Raw genomic sequence first — 15655 nt, 5'->3', positions numbered from 1 at the left:
GATATAGCTTGCGGTCCTTTGATAGCCAGAACCGAGGAGCATTTCTACGTATCTTCTCGGCCTCTAGTTTTTCTTCCGGTAAGATATCGTCTTGGAGGAAGTTCCTTATGGGGTCCATCCAGCTGGGACTTTGTCTAATCTGATGGACTTGGGCCGGGTTTTTACCGACGGGACTCGCCCTGATTAGATCTTCGACGAGGATCATTCGTGGCAGGTCATGCGCAGAGGACGTGGCAAGAGTGGCCAGCGAATCTGCATGAGTGTTTGCACTTCTGGGAATGTGCGTCAGATTGAATGACTCAAAACTCGTTTGCAGGCGCTTGACTTGTCCCAGATACTCTTGCATCCTAGCGTCTCTGGCTTCCAGCTCACCCATCACCTATCCGACGACTAACCTGGAGTCTGAGAATGCTTCTATTAGTCTTCCGTCCAGTTTTTGAACCATAATCATCCCTTGGAGCAAGGCTTCGTATTCGGCTTCATTGTTCATAGCCGAAAATCCGAGCCTCAGTGATTTTTCAATGGCGGCACCGTCTGGTGATACTAAAACTATCCCAACTCCAGATCCTCTCTGGTTGGCCGCGCCATCCACGTAGATCTTCCAATGCAAGGCCTTTCCTACCGTAATCACACCAACCGGTTTTCCATTCATGTCTTTCTTCTCGGTTATTGTTTTTATAGAGGGTTCAGCAAACTCTGCTACTAGGTCCGCGAGGACTTGACCTTTGATGGAGGATCTAGACATATATTTAATATCAAAGGCTCCCAAAAGCGCACTCCACATGGCAATCCTTCCGGTGTAGTCAGCGCTTCGAAGCACTGCTCGGAGGGGAAGCTGGGTGAGAACGATAACCATGTGTGCTTGAAAGTAATGAAGGAGCTTCCGGGTGGCATGGACTACCGCCAGAATTGCCTTTTCCAGAGGTAGATATCGTACCTCGGCTTCGTGTAATGATTTGCTTACATAGTATACTGGTCGCTGCACCCCATTATCATCCCGTATCAGTACCAGGCTTACAACATGGGGAGCAACAGCGATGTACGCAAACAACACTTCGTCTACTTTAGGGCTGGACATAATGGGGGGTCGTGACAGATATTCCTTAAGCTGCTGGAAAGCCCGAACACAATCCTCCGACCATTCAAACCCTTTCCACTTGTTTATCAGGAGGTAAAAAGGTCGGCATCTATCTGCTGACCGCGATATGAACCGGTTTAATGCTGCAATCATACCAGTGAGCTTCTGCACTTCCTTAGGGTTCCGAGGAGCCTGTAGGCTGTTTATTGCTTTGATTTGATCTGGGCTCACTTCTATTCCCCTGTGGGTTACCATGTACCCTAGAAATCTCCCCGACCCTACCCCAAAGGAACATTTAGAAGCGTTCAACCGCAACCGGTGTTCTCTTAGGATAGCGAAGATTTCTTTAAGGTCTTTCACGTGCTCTGACACCTTTTTACTCTTCACAACCATATCGTCTATGTAAACCTCAATGATCCTGCCCAGCTGTGGTTCGAACATCCGGGTCATCATCCTTTGGTAGGTTGAGCCTGCGTTCTTTAGCCCAAACGGCATCACCTTATAGTGATAGTTTCCAATGGGCGTCATGAAAGCCGTCTTCTCCTGGTCCTCTGCTGCAAGGGGGATCTGATGATAGCCCTAGAAGGCATCCAGGAAGCTCATCCGAGGGTGACCCACGGTCGCATCCACCAACCTATCTATTCGTGGTAGGGGGAATGGGTCCTTTGGGCACGCCTTGTTCAGATCCGTGAAGTCCACGCAGACCCTCCACTTTCCTGTCTTCTTCTTTACCACCACCGTGTTTGCCAACCATTCGGGGTAAAAAACCTCTTTAATAGCCCCTGCTTTTTTCAGTTTTGCAACCTCGTCTCTCACGGCACTAGCGTGTTCCTTCGAAGGGCGTCGGGGAGGCTGCTTCTTTGGAATGGAAGACGGGTTGACGTTAAGGTGGTGACAAATAAGACCAGGATCAACCCCCGGAGCGTCATAGGCGTCCCACGCAAACACGTCGACATTTCCTCTGAGAAATCCGATCAGTTCCTCTTTTTCTTAAGCCGGCAATTCAGAGCCGACCTGAAAAAACTTGTCCGAGTCGTTGTTGACAGCGATCTTTTCTAAACTTTCACACCTGATCTCCTCGGCTGGCTCCTCCCCTAGCCCTACCGAGGAGTCTGGTTGCTATAAGTTCTTTGGGGCCGAGGACTCGGCAACGGGCCGATGTAGGATAGCGGCAACCATACACTTCCTGGATACGGCCTGATCTCCTCGGATCTCTTCTACTTGTCTTCTGGATGGGTATTTTACTTTTTGGTGGAGTGTGGAGGTCACGGCTTCCAGGGCGTGGATCCATGGCTTGGCAATTATCGCGGTATTGGGGGAGTAAGCGTCAACCACGATAAAATTTACTTCCACCACCTCTGACCCCGTCTGCACGGGTAGCCGGATCTGCCCTTTCGGCGTAACCATCCTCCCTTCGAAGCTGAGAAGAGGGGAATCATAAGCTGCCAAGTCCTCCGGCTTGAGGTTCAGCCCCTTGTATAGATCAGGGTACATTATTTCCACCGCACTACCTGAGTCTACTAACACCCTTCTCACATCGAAGCCTCCAATTCTTAACGTAACCACCAAGGCATCGTCGTGAGGTTGAATAGTTCCCTTCTTATCCTCATCCGAGAATCCCAGTATCAAAGAGCTTCGCTTTTTCGACCTTTTGGGCTCCCTGTGCCCGTCCTCGGAGTAGGGCCGATCTACAGCCAATATTCTAAGGATGGGTGGCCCAGTTCTTCCTGGTGCAGCGAGGATGACATGTATCGTTCCAGTAGGGGGTCTTACGGACACATCCTTTCGAGACTCTGGTATTGCTTGACCGTGGTGCCCGCTCGAGGGGTGTAGAAGGTGACGTAACTTCCCTTCTCAGACTAGCTGATCTAGGTGATTCCACAAATTCCTGCAATCCTCAGTGGTATGCCCATGGTCCTGATGGTAGTGGCAGTATAGATCCTGGTTATGCTTGGATGGGTCTCCGGCCATCTTCCCCGGCCATCTAAAGTAGGGCTCGTTTCTTACTTTCTCCAGCACCTGCTGTACTGGCTCCCTGAACACGGCATTCACTGTTTGTGCGTGGCTCTGTCCAACCTGTCGCGAGAAATCTTTCCTCGGCTAGCTAGGGTTATACCGTTCCGTTCTAAAGTCATTTTCTTTGGGGGAAATGACCTTCTCCTTTCCCTTTCCCTGCAGCTAATCTTCCTCCACCCTTTTGTACTTGTCGATCCTATCCATCAGCTGATGAACATCGGCAACTAGTTTTCCAGTGAGGGATTTTCTCAAGCCATGCTCGGTGGGGAGGCCGCTTTTGAACGTGCTGATAGCAACATCGCCATGGTTGTCATCTAAGTCATTATACACCTCCCAATATCTATCCGAGTACGCTTTCAGGGTTTCCCCTCCGTGCATAGACAAGGATAATAATGAACTAAGGGGTCGAGGGACTCTGGTGTTTGTGATAAAACGGGAGCAGAAAGCCTGAGTGAGCTGCTTGTAGGAATCTATGGAATCTATCTTCAAGCTGTTAAACCACCTCATTACCATTGATCCCAAACTGGACGGGAAGATCTTGCACATTAGGGCTTCGTTTTGGGAGTAGATTGCCATTTTCTGGTTAAACTGGCTCACGTGCTCTACCGGGTCCGCTCGGCCATTATAGATGACGAACGCCGGTTGGTTGAAGCATCGAGGCAGCTTAGCCCCTTCAATTCTATATGTGAAGGGTGATCTCGAAACTTGGTCCAGCACTTTCTTCATGACATCGTTCCCTGAACCTTTGCTGGACGGGTTTTCACATTTCCGCACAGGGCATGGTTCCCTCTTGTAGGAAAAAGTCTCACTTGGGGGGGTCCTCGACCTCCGTCGGTAACTCACATCCTCCGCATTAGAAGACTCGTCTGAGTCAGAGCGGGACCGTTTTCGCCGCACACATCGTAACTCCCTTTTTAGGTCGTCTATCTCCCGCTGTATGGCCTGATGACTATTTCGCCTCTGGGACACGTGACTGCCTGTCTGAGTGTGACTCTGGCTCGTCCGAACAGTATGCACACTTCCCTCGCGATTCCCCCTGCCGCCTGGGTTGGTGGGGTTATTCTGCCTCTGGGACTCAACAGGTTGTGTCTGTTGGGAGTTTGCCTGGTGGGAATTCTCCTGGTGCGGGCCTAGTTCTGCCATACTTCGACCGTTGTGCTAGCTGATGCTCTAGTTCTTCCCACAGACGGCGCCAATTGTAGTTGCACGAATTTCCTTGGCCCAAACCCTTTTGATTAAGCCCTGGCCCGAAGCGCAACACACAATGAATGTTTGTAGATGATGGGTGAAAGAACTTGGCCTCAGTGAACCTGGTCGGACTTAGGTATGGAGAAGGTTGTTACAAGGATAAAAACACCAGAATGAATATTCCCCAGAAGCTTTTATTCCTTGAGTGATGAATACAGTTTTTTCCGTCCCCTTCTTTGAGGGGCTCTATTACATTATATAGCTCTATTATTCTTATCTGAACCTTACACTTGTTGATCATCTAAGCCCCCACTTGAGCACCTGTCTTATCAGATACCTTTATCATCCCCTTGTGAGTTGCAGTGGCCAAGGCAGTACTGTTCAGGGGTCTTTTCCTCATTAATGCGGCCAAGAGGGTGGTTGTGACACATTTAATGTGGCGGTAGCAGCTTTCCATGAGATATTTTGGGTTTTATTCTTTTTATATGCTTGGAGGATGAGCTGCAGTGGTAGGGGCGAGCTCTTGGCCTGGACTTCGTAGCGTCCGAGGAGAGGTTACTCCTCGGACAGGTTTCCTTTACCGTAGTTGGACTTGAATAACGTTTTGGCTATGACTTCTCCTCGGACATGATGCTTTTCGGACGGGCCTGTGCTTAAGTAGCCCATTGTTTTGGGCCAGGCCCCACAATATGTATCACATTTCATTTTACATAAGAGAAATTAGTTCCAGGATTATAGAGGATTTACAATTACAAATACATGAGATGAAATTTGAGAACTGATAGGCCAAAAACGAATTGAACTCTTATGATAGATTAATTGATTAATTAGTCAAGTTTATTAATTAATCAAATTAGCATGCAAACGCGTGGTAGTACAAACAAATCACCAAATAAATTAAGTATGCAATGAAAAATAAATTTGACACGGATGATTTGTTTACAAATGGGGAAAATCAACACAGCAAAAACCCCACCGAGTGATTTTCAGGTCACTACTCTCGAAATTTCACTATTATCACAACAAGTGGTTACAAGTAAAAGAATCCCAGTACCTTATACCAACCTATAATTGAACCCTTTCCCCAATACCCAATTAGACTTGTTCTATAGTGACAATATCTCCTTTTGATGTACGGCTTCCAGTACATGACTAACCAATTTGATATGCGGATCCCAGTACGCGGCTTACTCCTTTGCACAAATTCAAGTACGTGACTAACTCCATAGCAACCCTTTGATTGTTGTAGTTGATTTACAGCAATTTCACATAAAAACACTAATAAACGAATTGACCCCTTGTGATAGATTAATTGATTAATTAGTCAAATTTATTAATTAATCAAATTAACATGCAAATGCGTAATAGCACAAACAAATCACCAAATAAACTAAGTATACAGCAGAAAATAAATTTGATACAAGTGATTTGTTTACAAATAGGGAAAACCAACATGGCAAAAACCCCACCGGGTGATTTTCAAGTCACCACTCTCGAAATTCCACTATTATCACAACAAACAGTTACAAGTAAAGAAATTACAGTACCTTATACCAACTTACAGTTGAACCCTCACCTCAATACTCAATTGGACTTGTTCTGTAGTGACAATCTCTCTTTTTGATGCACGGCTCTCAGTACGTGATTAATCAATTTGATGCGCAGATTCCAGTACACGGCTTACTCCTTTGCACGAATCTAAGTACGTGACTAATTCCACAGCAACCCTTCTATTGTTGTAATTAATTTGCAGCAGCTTCACATAGAAACACCAATAAGATCTTCAATGTTGGTGCAAGAGACTTTGCTTGGTTACAGAACCCAAAGATATACAAGAAATGCAGCAAGAACTCTTTTTTCTGTTGGAGGAGACTAGGGTTTCCAAAAAAAAAAGCTTATAAAGCTCTCTAGGGTTAGGGTTTTTCTTTTTCCACCTCCTTTAAATAGGAGTTTAATGGGCTCTCCTATTCCAAATAAGTTTACACAAACCTTGGGCTTTCCTAATCTTATAAGGATTATTCAAAACTCATAAATAAATAGCCTTTTAGAATAAAAACGTTGCTGGCTATAATCTAAATCCCGCAAGCTTGATAGATCAAGACATCTTTCGAGTTTTAATGAATATCGACAGATCGAGCTTTTGTCAAGGAGGAATCGAGACCTGCAAATTGCACTTTTCTTGAGCAGTTCTTAAGTAATCTTCATGTCTTCAATTCAACCACTTGTAATGATCATCTTGAACCTACTTAGATTTACTCAAATACAGGTAAAGTGCGTTTTGTCAAAAAATATGCTAATTACATAAAAATATGTCTCTAACAAGAACCTAAGTAGAAACAAAAGATAATTACCAATTAATATGCTTGTTTCTAAAATTCTAAATTACCTCCGTATTTTACTCAAAAAATTCAGGTTGAATTTTCACTTTTGAATTTCATGAGCGTGAAAAAGACAATCCAATCTACGGTAACTATTTCTATGTATTTCAAGAAAATTAACCCATATATGGATTAGTTTGCTTTTTAAAGTGATCATCCACAAGAAACATCCAAATAGAGTTCCCAATTGCCCAATTTACACATGCTTTAATTTTCTTTATTTGTATAACAAAGTCATTAACACACGGGATCAAGCTCACAAAGTTTGAGCTTGTCCAATCACCATGCACTATTTTTTTTTTTAATAATTTTAAAATAAAAGAAGGCATGCACTAAATTGATTCCTGTGTTGTAAATGTCATGCGTAGATTGAAAAAGCAAAGAAAAATTTTATCGTGACACGTAGTGAAATGTAATTATACCATAATGTGATTATAAAACTAAAGAATGGTATATATAGGATTAGGGAGCAAGTGAATTCCAAAATTCCAAGTGCCACACAGCTAATCTGTTTACATGCATCATTGACCAAACGAGTCTACTTCTACTGCCCCATGTGTAGTGCTATGTGATGTTTGTTGGTAGTTGGATTTGCAAGCCCTGCTTATTTTCCAATTTATTACACATATTGGTATGGTTAGTGGTTGCAATTTTTTTTTTTTTTTTCTCTTTCGGTCGGTAAAGAGGATAGCGATTGCACTATTGAGATTAATGGAAAACAAATGATGTTCTTTATCAGGAATGATGGTGGAACTATGTTTCCAGCTTTGGAGCTTAGCAAAGTGGATAACAAGCTGGTTGCACTTGAATAAAATTAAAATTAAAAAGGCTCTAAAGTCGAGACAGCTTTCTTTTCTTTTTCTTTTTCTTTTTTTTTCCTTAACTTGTTGAGGTGATAACGTGTAATATCTCTTTTACATAAATTCATCACTAGTCATGAATCTTATAGTTCAACTAGTTAGTGTTTTGTTTCTCCAAAAAAAAAAAAAAAAAAAACTAGTTGGTGTTTCTTGTATTTCTAAGACATCCAAAGCTTAAATCATCCATCTCTCATTATAACTATCAAGTTTTTATTAAAGGAAAAAAAAATCTAAAACTAATACTTTTTTTTTTTTTTTTTTGGAGGAAATACCATTATTTTTTCATTAATCACAACATGCTTGCCTCTAGCATAGTGCATATAAAGTGCACATGCCTGGTGGGCCGTGGATTTAAAACTAATTAAATTAATCCAAACTTGTGTTTTTCTACCTAGTGCTACTAATTTAGTCATTTTGGTTTAGTTGAATGAAATTTCCTTTTAACCACCAAAAAAAAAAAAAAAAAAATTGCTCCGGATTGAAAATAAGGTTAGAAGTTAGAACTCAGAAGCCCCTATTGAATGAAAAAAACTATTGTATTCCGCATCCCCAATTCTCATTCAATGATCATCACCTGTTATAAGCAAAAGCTAATTTAGTGGTCCACCCGGCACAATGGATTTTTTCCTTCTCCCTTCAAAGTGAAATCAACTTTCGAAAAACAAAACCTTTTTACTCTACAAATTACACATAATATAATTTCAAGTAATGTCACGTCACTCGATATTTTTTAATTGAATATGAATTTTAGCAAATTCATTGTTAAACAATGTTACACTGCCCAATATTTATATATATTTATACAAGTTTGGTATGATCTTGAATCACCCCCTTCTTAATATTCCCACTTGATTCAAGTGAATCCCATCAACCAGTTTCCGTTTTAAACCAACATTAAAAATAAAAACAAAAACAAAAAAACAATATATATATATATATATATATATATATCATCCCTTTAGACTTTTATCTAATTGGGAGTTTTTGGGACATGTTTTCTATATAGTAATAGGGAATAAAGTATTTTGATTTTACAAATGGGATTCCCGTAATGCTCAATCAAGCAATGATCAATCAATTTTTCAGTTGGGTTTTAAATTGAAAGTAAATGAATGAGTACTTAATAGTTAATACTTTAATAAAAGATTGGTCTTTGTGGAAATATGATCATTCAGTTTGGGCTAGTGATATCCGCGTTCTAGCTAGAGTGTACCAAAGCTAAAGTCTTACTTTATTTTTATAAGATACTTTAATATGCCAAAGACAAAAATTAAGGAGATCTAAGCATGAATTTAAAGAAGAGAAAGAGACGTCCCTTTGAGGTTATTCAAGACTATTGAGAAAACGTATGAAGAACCCACGTGCTATGATGGTTGGGTGGATGATGTAAATGCTAAAAAAGTGTCATTCATCAAGTGCTCAAATGTCTTGCCGATTCTGATAAGTTCACCATATGGACTTTGCCGATTGAGAGAGATTTGTCAAACACTTCTACAAACCCCTCTTTATGACCCAGCACACTCTTTGGCTGTGCTACCTTCTCAATGGTTCAGAGTTAAAAAATTAACTTTTGATACCAACTATTGATCTTGAAAGTCAAAAAGATAAAAAAGTTCATAGTTTAAAAAAAGTTAAAAAAATTGAAAAACTGAAAATAATGTGAGAGGTATTGCATGGTGCAATTACCTTAGCTATTACACTGAATCCCAATCTGGAAAATATACATCAAATTTCTTATTTGTAAGCTCTCAAAACAGAATATAAATATTATGATTTGGATGTTAAAAGTAAATGTACCGTAATCAGAAAGTTAATTTATTTATAATATAATACATTTTGGTGACTTAAAGTTTTGTCTATCTAGCATTTTGTACCACAAGGCAAAGCATTAAGTCCAAATGGTACGTATTAATATATAACAATATTTAGAAACTTATAAAATTAGCAACTTTTTTTTTTATTTAATTTATTGATATCTAAGTAGCAACTTAATTATAAGAAAATCAAAGTAGCAAAGGCAAACATAAAGACAACCCTCAAGTTTTGTGCCAAGTGGCTAGAAAGAAGTGTTACTAGTGTTATAGATAGTTATGGAATTAATTGCAACAAATTGGTCAAGAAAAAGATTATAGTGGTTGAATTTTGATCCCTTAGCCAAAAAGAGTGGTTTTAATTTCATGGGAGCAATGTTCAACACTGTGGACCCACTTCTCTGCTTTTTTTTATCTAATCCTTTTAAATCTGTTGGCTTTTTCTTTCTTTGTTTTTTTCCTCACTTGTTAATGACTCAATGGTTCTAAGTTCCAAAGGGCATTTTCCATTTCTTTTTTCTTTTTTCTTTTTTCTTTTTAACATTTCCCAGAGGCAAATCAAAATGTTATGATTAATGTGATACAAAGGAAATGGCCAAATTTGTATGGTGAAGAGGAATATATTAGTTACACAATCCATAAAACTACATGGTGGAAGAAGCCTCTTCTCTATCTCTCTACAACAAACAGCCTATTTACCGCCTAAACAGAAAGCAAAGAGAGTTAAACTCAACCTCAAATACCGTTGGGATGAAATCTCACATATTTGGCTGGCCCTTAAGTAAAGCCTATATATGAAGCTCAATGCTGAGAAGTGTCAAACTACAATCAAAATCCTCACACTCAACTCCGATCAAGAGCACAAAACCATGGTTCCAAAAAAGAGGATTTTAATGGTCAATCCTTTCCAACTGAATCATATAAAGTTGTAATTCTAGCCACTCCGAATCCCCGTGAAGTAGTTGAAGTCATGGTGCTGGACCCTTAATTGCTTTAGCCATGAATCTGCCACACTCAAAAGTGACACCAATCTCTCCTGGTCCCGACCACGATTGCCCGATATCCACACGTTTCCTTGCATCTTGTAAGTGGCCAAACCAAATGGAGGAAGAGAGATGCCTTCCCCTTCCTTTCTCTTCCTATCAGAACTCTCAAGGTCATCTTCAAGGTCCATATCTACATAGCAACAGACATATCCACAAGGCATATTTAATGAGCAAATATAGTTCGCATAAGTACCTTTCTTTGACTGGATACGATTAGAGGGCAAAGACAAAATAAAAATAAAAAATAAAAAAGTAAACAACAAAAGTTGTCACCGCCTTTTTGGTTGAACCAAAAATCAAACGGTACTAGGTTGATAGGTGTGACATGAAAATAAATAAAGCCTACCTTGGAATGAGGATGAAAGGGTATGATAAGTGAGGAAGCATGTGGACAAATCCTTTATGGTTCTTCCCATGGGAATGTGATATATTGGATACCTGAAAAAAAAAATAAAAAAATAAAATAAATTTAAATAGAGAGAAAATTTATTATCATATCTTTTGTATTAATATTTAATACAAACAAGAGATTATTTGGGGAAATAACCTTTTATTGGTGGTCATAACTAGTGGCAATAACGCTCTATAAATCCTAATAGACCATGGTGAGACTTGAGAGCAATGATTTAATAGAACACTAATTTAAAAACTTAAGCAACAAGCTTAAGGCCAAAAAAAAAAAAATCATTTTTTTTTTAATTTTATCATGGTAAGCTTTATATACTAGTTGATAAGAGAGAGAGAGAGACCAAGCAACTGCCATCCAGCTTGCTGGTGAAAGATCCACGCTCCTCAATGACATCAAGCCAGGATATCTTTGAGCTAAGCCGTTTATCTGAAAAGTAAGGAACCAGTAATTCATCAATGGAATCAACATACTCCTACATGGTAAAGGGATTAAAGCATGACTAGTTATAATCATCTAGAAAGCTGAAAACCCCAAATATTGAATTCTTCTTCCAAACAATAGTAAAGTTAAAGACAATAAAGATCAAAGGCGTGAACATATGCTAATAAAAATGGTAATTACTTCAAAAGGAAGTAAAATATAAACCTAAAGTACAATTATTATCCATGACAGACACAAAGAGAAGAGAGATAAAGAAGTAAATAAGAAAATTAAACATGGAATGGAAAACTTAGTGTCATATTGGAGTCAAAAAGTTCCATTGTATCTTTAAAAGATGCCTATCTGAAAAGGATTTCATATAATTCTAACAAATCCACAAATGTTCTCATTGTTCCAATCCTCAATCAGTCTTATTTTTTATAAAGAAAAAGGAAAAACAGAAGAGACAGAAAGAAAAGATGAAATGCTAATGAAATGAAAGTAAAGAACATTAAAAGGGCTAATTAAGGTTTGCATGAAAGGAAGATGAACTAGCAAAGGTACCTTATCCATTAGAGGAACTCTTCCATAAGGAGTTGATCTCTCAAAGTACTGAAAATAAAGGTTCCCCAATCTATCATTTGGGTGACAAAGATTGTCTTGCTCTGACCCTCCGTCCTCTGACGAACATCCCTCCCATCTCCACTTATCACTCTCGCTCTCATCGCTGCACGAATCACTAAAGGACCGCGTCTCATAGTCCCCTGACTCAGTCTCTTCCCTGAAAATCTCATTCAAAAAATATTTTCAATATTACTAAGTCCAGAAAACTGCTTCAAATTAAGACTAATATGTTATCATTGACTAACCTAGTAGTAAACAAAATAATTTCAGCAATTCTGTCTAAAAGTGAAAGAATACCCCAACTAATTAAAAATAAACACATTAATGTCCAATCATCACAGGTTGACTAACCCATATGGGTCCTTGAGCAATTCAATTATACAACCAATTGAAGAATTCTTAATCAATCGATTCGAATGAGTCAAAAAAAAAAAAAAACTAATAAACTTTAACTAATCCACATGGTTTACCAAAATTTTAAATTATACTAGTCAAGGAAGATCATAACATTGGACCTAATCAGAAGAATGATTGCAAATCCAATCAAAGTAAATCAAATTAGGACCTTGCTGGAAGCTACCACTAGTAAAATTCAGCCTCTACGACAATCAAATTAAAACAAAAATAAGACTGCAAATGCAGATACAAGAAAGGGTAGATACCTCAAACCGTGTACAGACGAATTGCTTGTGAAAATCTGGATTGCAGAGAGATAAGGCACATAATACTGAACTAAGGTCTCGCCGTTGTTCAAGGCAACCTGAACTCCAGCCCCATATGCACTCCATTCATCATAGCAATTCCAAAGATCACCTAAGGTGAAATATTCAACTGTTTCTCTCTCCCATGGATGCCATAGACGATTAAGGTTTCTAATCTCAGTCTGCAACCAAAAAAAAAAAAATGATCACATATAGAAATTGATAACGAAAATGAAACCGATTAGTTAAAAACCCACCAAGAGAAAATTGGAAGAAAAAAAAAGATACAAACCTTGGGAAGAGATTGGGATTGGACCACAGGGGTTGTGCAGTGAAGGAAGCAATCAAGGTTTGATTGCATTGGCCCTTTATCATAAATCATGGTTTTTAGTGAGATTTTAAAGACAGAAAGAAGCAGAAAATAGTTGGACAAACTTTCAGCTTCTCTCTTGAAAACAGAGGATACGCAGAAAACAGAAAGAGAACAGAGGATACGCAGAAAACAGAAAGAGAACAGAGGATACGCAGAAAACAGACAAAAACAGAAGAGAGAGAGAGAGGGAGGGAGAGAGAAATTGACGGGATTTGATTTCCCTGTTAGAGAGAGAGCTACCTATAGGGAAAAAAAAAGGGAAATGCGAATTTATTCTACAAAGACCCCTATTTTTTAACCTTTTGACAGCAAATTTCACGGGTACTAAATATCTATCTCTCTTTTCTTTCTTTTTTCTTTCTCTCTCTCTTTCACAGAGTTTCTTCGTTGGCAATGTTGCTCTATTCCACAACTTTTCCGTACACCGGAGAGTTTGAATTCCAGCCAATTGTTTCCGACAGAATAAAAAAAAAAAAACAGTACCAAAGGAATGGTTGTTTTTCAGTTCCCTTTGCACACTCTCCCTATTTCTTTCTTCTTCTTTTTTCACTAACCTTAAAGAAAACTCTAGCTCTGCTTTGTTCGAAATTCAAGGAACAGACTTATCGCAAAAAGTCACAGCAATTCAACGTTAATTCTTCAAGTTAAATCAAACCCAGAAAGCAAAACCCGGAGAATGGAAGAAAAGGATCAGAATTTGATGGGTTTTGAAGGAAAAGAAAGCCCAACAAAGTGTAGGAAAATAAGGGGAAGGTTTGAGAGAGACAGAGAATTGGTTTCTTTTAAGATAAACCCATGTTTTCTGGGAGAAAATATCGGTGGTTTGTCCGAGTGGTAATCAAGACGATTTTCTTAAAGAAAAAAAATGTAAAGGAATCAACTTTCCCGGAAAAAGAAAAGCAGAGCAAAAACAGATAGAGAGAGCTAGATGGACATACCGAAATATCAGAATTGTCGAATTGGAATTTGGAACAGAGTTTAGGCACTTTGGGTTCTACTAGTTCTAGAAAGAACGATTTTGTAGAGAATAGGCTGAGAAAGAGAGAGAATTTTGATACCCAACAATAATTTAGGCATCAGATTTCCAGATTTAACATTTATGAGACTCGTCTGTCTCTTTCAAAGGGCCTAAACTTTGAAAGATACTTACATAAATTCTTTTTTTTTTCTATATTCTTTTAATTTTTCCTGTATTCTCTACTCACTCTTTTTTTTTTCTTTTTCTTTTTTTCTTTTCTGTGGTTATCTTTGGAAGATAAAAGTATAGAACCGGACTGGGTCCCTGGCTTGCAGAGAAAGCAGTCTATGATCTCTGAATTTTTCATTCATCAATGATATTAGGTTTTAATACTCAAAAAATTGGGAGAGAGGAATCGGTTTTCCCCTATTTGACCATATCTTCTTTTTTTTCTTTTTTTTTTCTTTTTTTTTTCCCTTTTTAGAGTTATCTAGTATAATATCTAAAATATTACTAAAATAAATAATATAAAATTATAGTTATAATATTTATTATTATTAATTTATATAAGACTGATATTATTTAATTTTTAGTTAACCTCGTAATATTATGTAATATAAGTTTTTAAACCTTTACAATTTTGTACATTATTATTATAATATATATATATAATTGAATTTATATTCTATTAGGCTTCATTAAAATCATAATACATTATTTTTTTAAAAAAAAATAGAATATATAGTTTCATATATAAAAATACTTATATTACATTAAAAAAAAATTTCCACCACTTGACTTCTTTTTTTTTTTTTTTCTTTTTTAATGATCAAATAATACAATAGTTTCATCTCAAATATACTTTGACTCCTTGAGAAATAAAAGTAGAATATTTACACTTTTATGATTCCTCTAGTTCAATTCCCATCCTTTTTTATGTAGTTGGTAATTGGTAAATCAACTGCTAATCATAATGTTGAGTAAGAAAATAAAAAGTGATATGGAATAAATATACAACCAATGAGAACAATTACCAACCAATGTAGTTTTTTTTTTTTTTCTTTTTTTGAAAAGAACCAGTGTAGTTGGTATTTGATAATTCAATTACTAATTCACCAAGGAACAATTTTACGTAACATACAATTATAAACTCCAATACAAGTTATATGGAATGAATAAACAACCAATGAGATAGTTTATGCCCATTTGCCCATTTTGGAGAATAAAGTCAATATACTAAAAAAGTGTTTGTAATATTAAAAAATAAATAAATAAAAAAACCAATGAGATAGTTATATGGAATACAAGTTATAACACACAAGTATAAACTCCAATACAAGTGATATGGAATGAATAAACAATCAATGAGATAGTTTTTCCCCATTTGCCCATTTTGGAGAATAAAGTCAATATACTAAAAAAAAAATTTGTAATATTTAAAAAAAAAAAAAAAAAAAAAAAAAAGGAGTTTGGAAGGAATATCACCTAGAACAGAGAGTGAAGAATTTTAAAAGAATGGAGAAAACCATTTTCTATTGTCTAACCTATAGAATGAGCTATAGAAACAAAAACAAAACTTTGGGTCCATTAATAAATGGATTTTACTAATGTGTGTTTTAAGGGCATGCATTAATTTTCATTTTTGGAAATAATTTTATCGAGAATTGAAAAAGTAATGACAGTTTTTTCAATTACCGAAAATATATTTCTAAAAATAGAACGGACACATGTTAACCAGACCCTATATCAATTAAAATACAAAAGAATAAAATAAAAGAAGTAAGGAAGAAACT

At 37.6% G+C, this 15655-nt stretch overlaps 1 protein-coding gene across 1 annotated transcript; it reads right to left on the bottom strand.

The window, feature by feature from the left end:
• Window positions 1-9931: 9931 nt before the first annotated feature.
• Window positions 9932-14030, bottom strand: LOC126695492 (uncharacterized). Its single transcript, XM_050392251.1, has 6 exons — window positions 12824-14030; window positions 12493-12713; window positions 11771-11987; window positions 11127-11212; window positions 10724-10815; window positions 9932-10507 (listed from the first exon to the last, which is right to left on the bottom strand). Exons 1-6 carry the CDS (start codon window positions 12911-12913, stop codon window positions 10266-10268), a joined length of 948 nt encoding a protein of 315 aa, XP_050248208.1. The 5' UTR covers window positions 12914-14030; the 3' UTR covers window positions 9932-10265.
• Between the last annotated feature and the right edge of the window lie 1625 nt (window positions 14031-15655).

This window comes from Quercus robur, chromosome 8 (genome assembly GCF_932294415.1).
Source record: "Quercus robur chromosome 8, dhQueRobu3.1, whole genome shotgun sequence".
In the NCBI taxonomy this organism is placed as follows: Eukaryota; Viridiplantae; Streptophyta; class Magnoliopsida; order Fagales; family Fagaceae; genus Quercus; species Quercus robur.
This window is presented reverse-complemented; position numbering and strand designations above follow the sequence as displayed.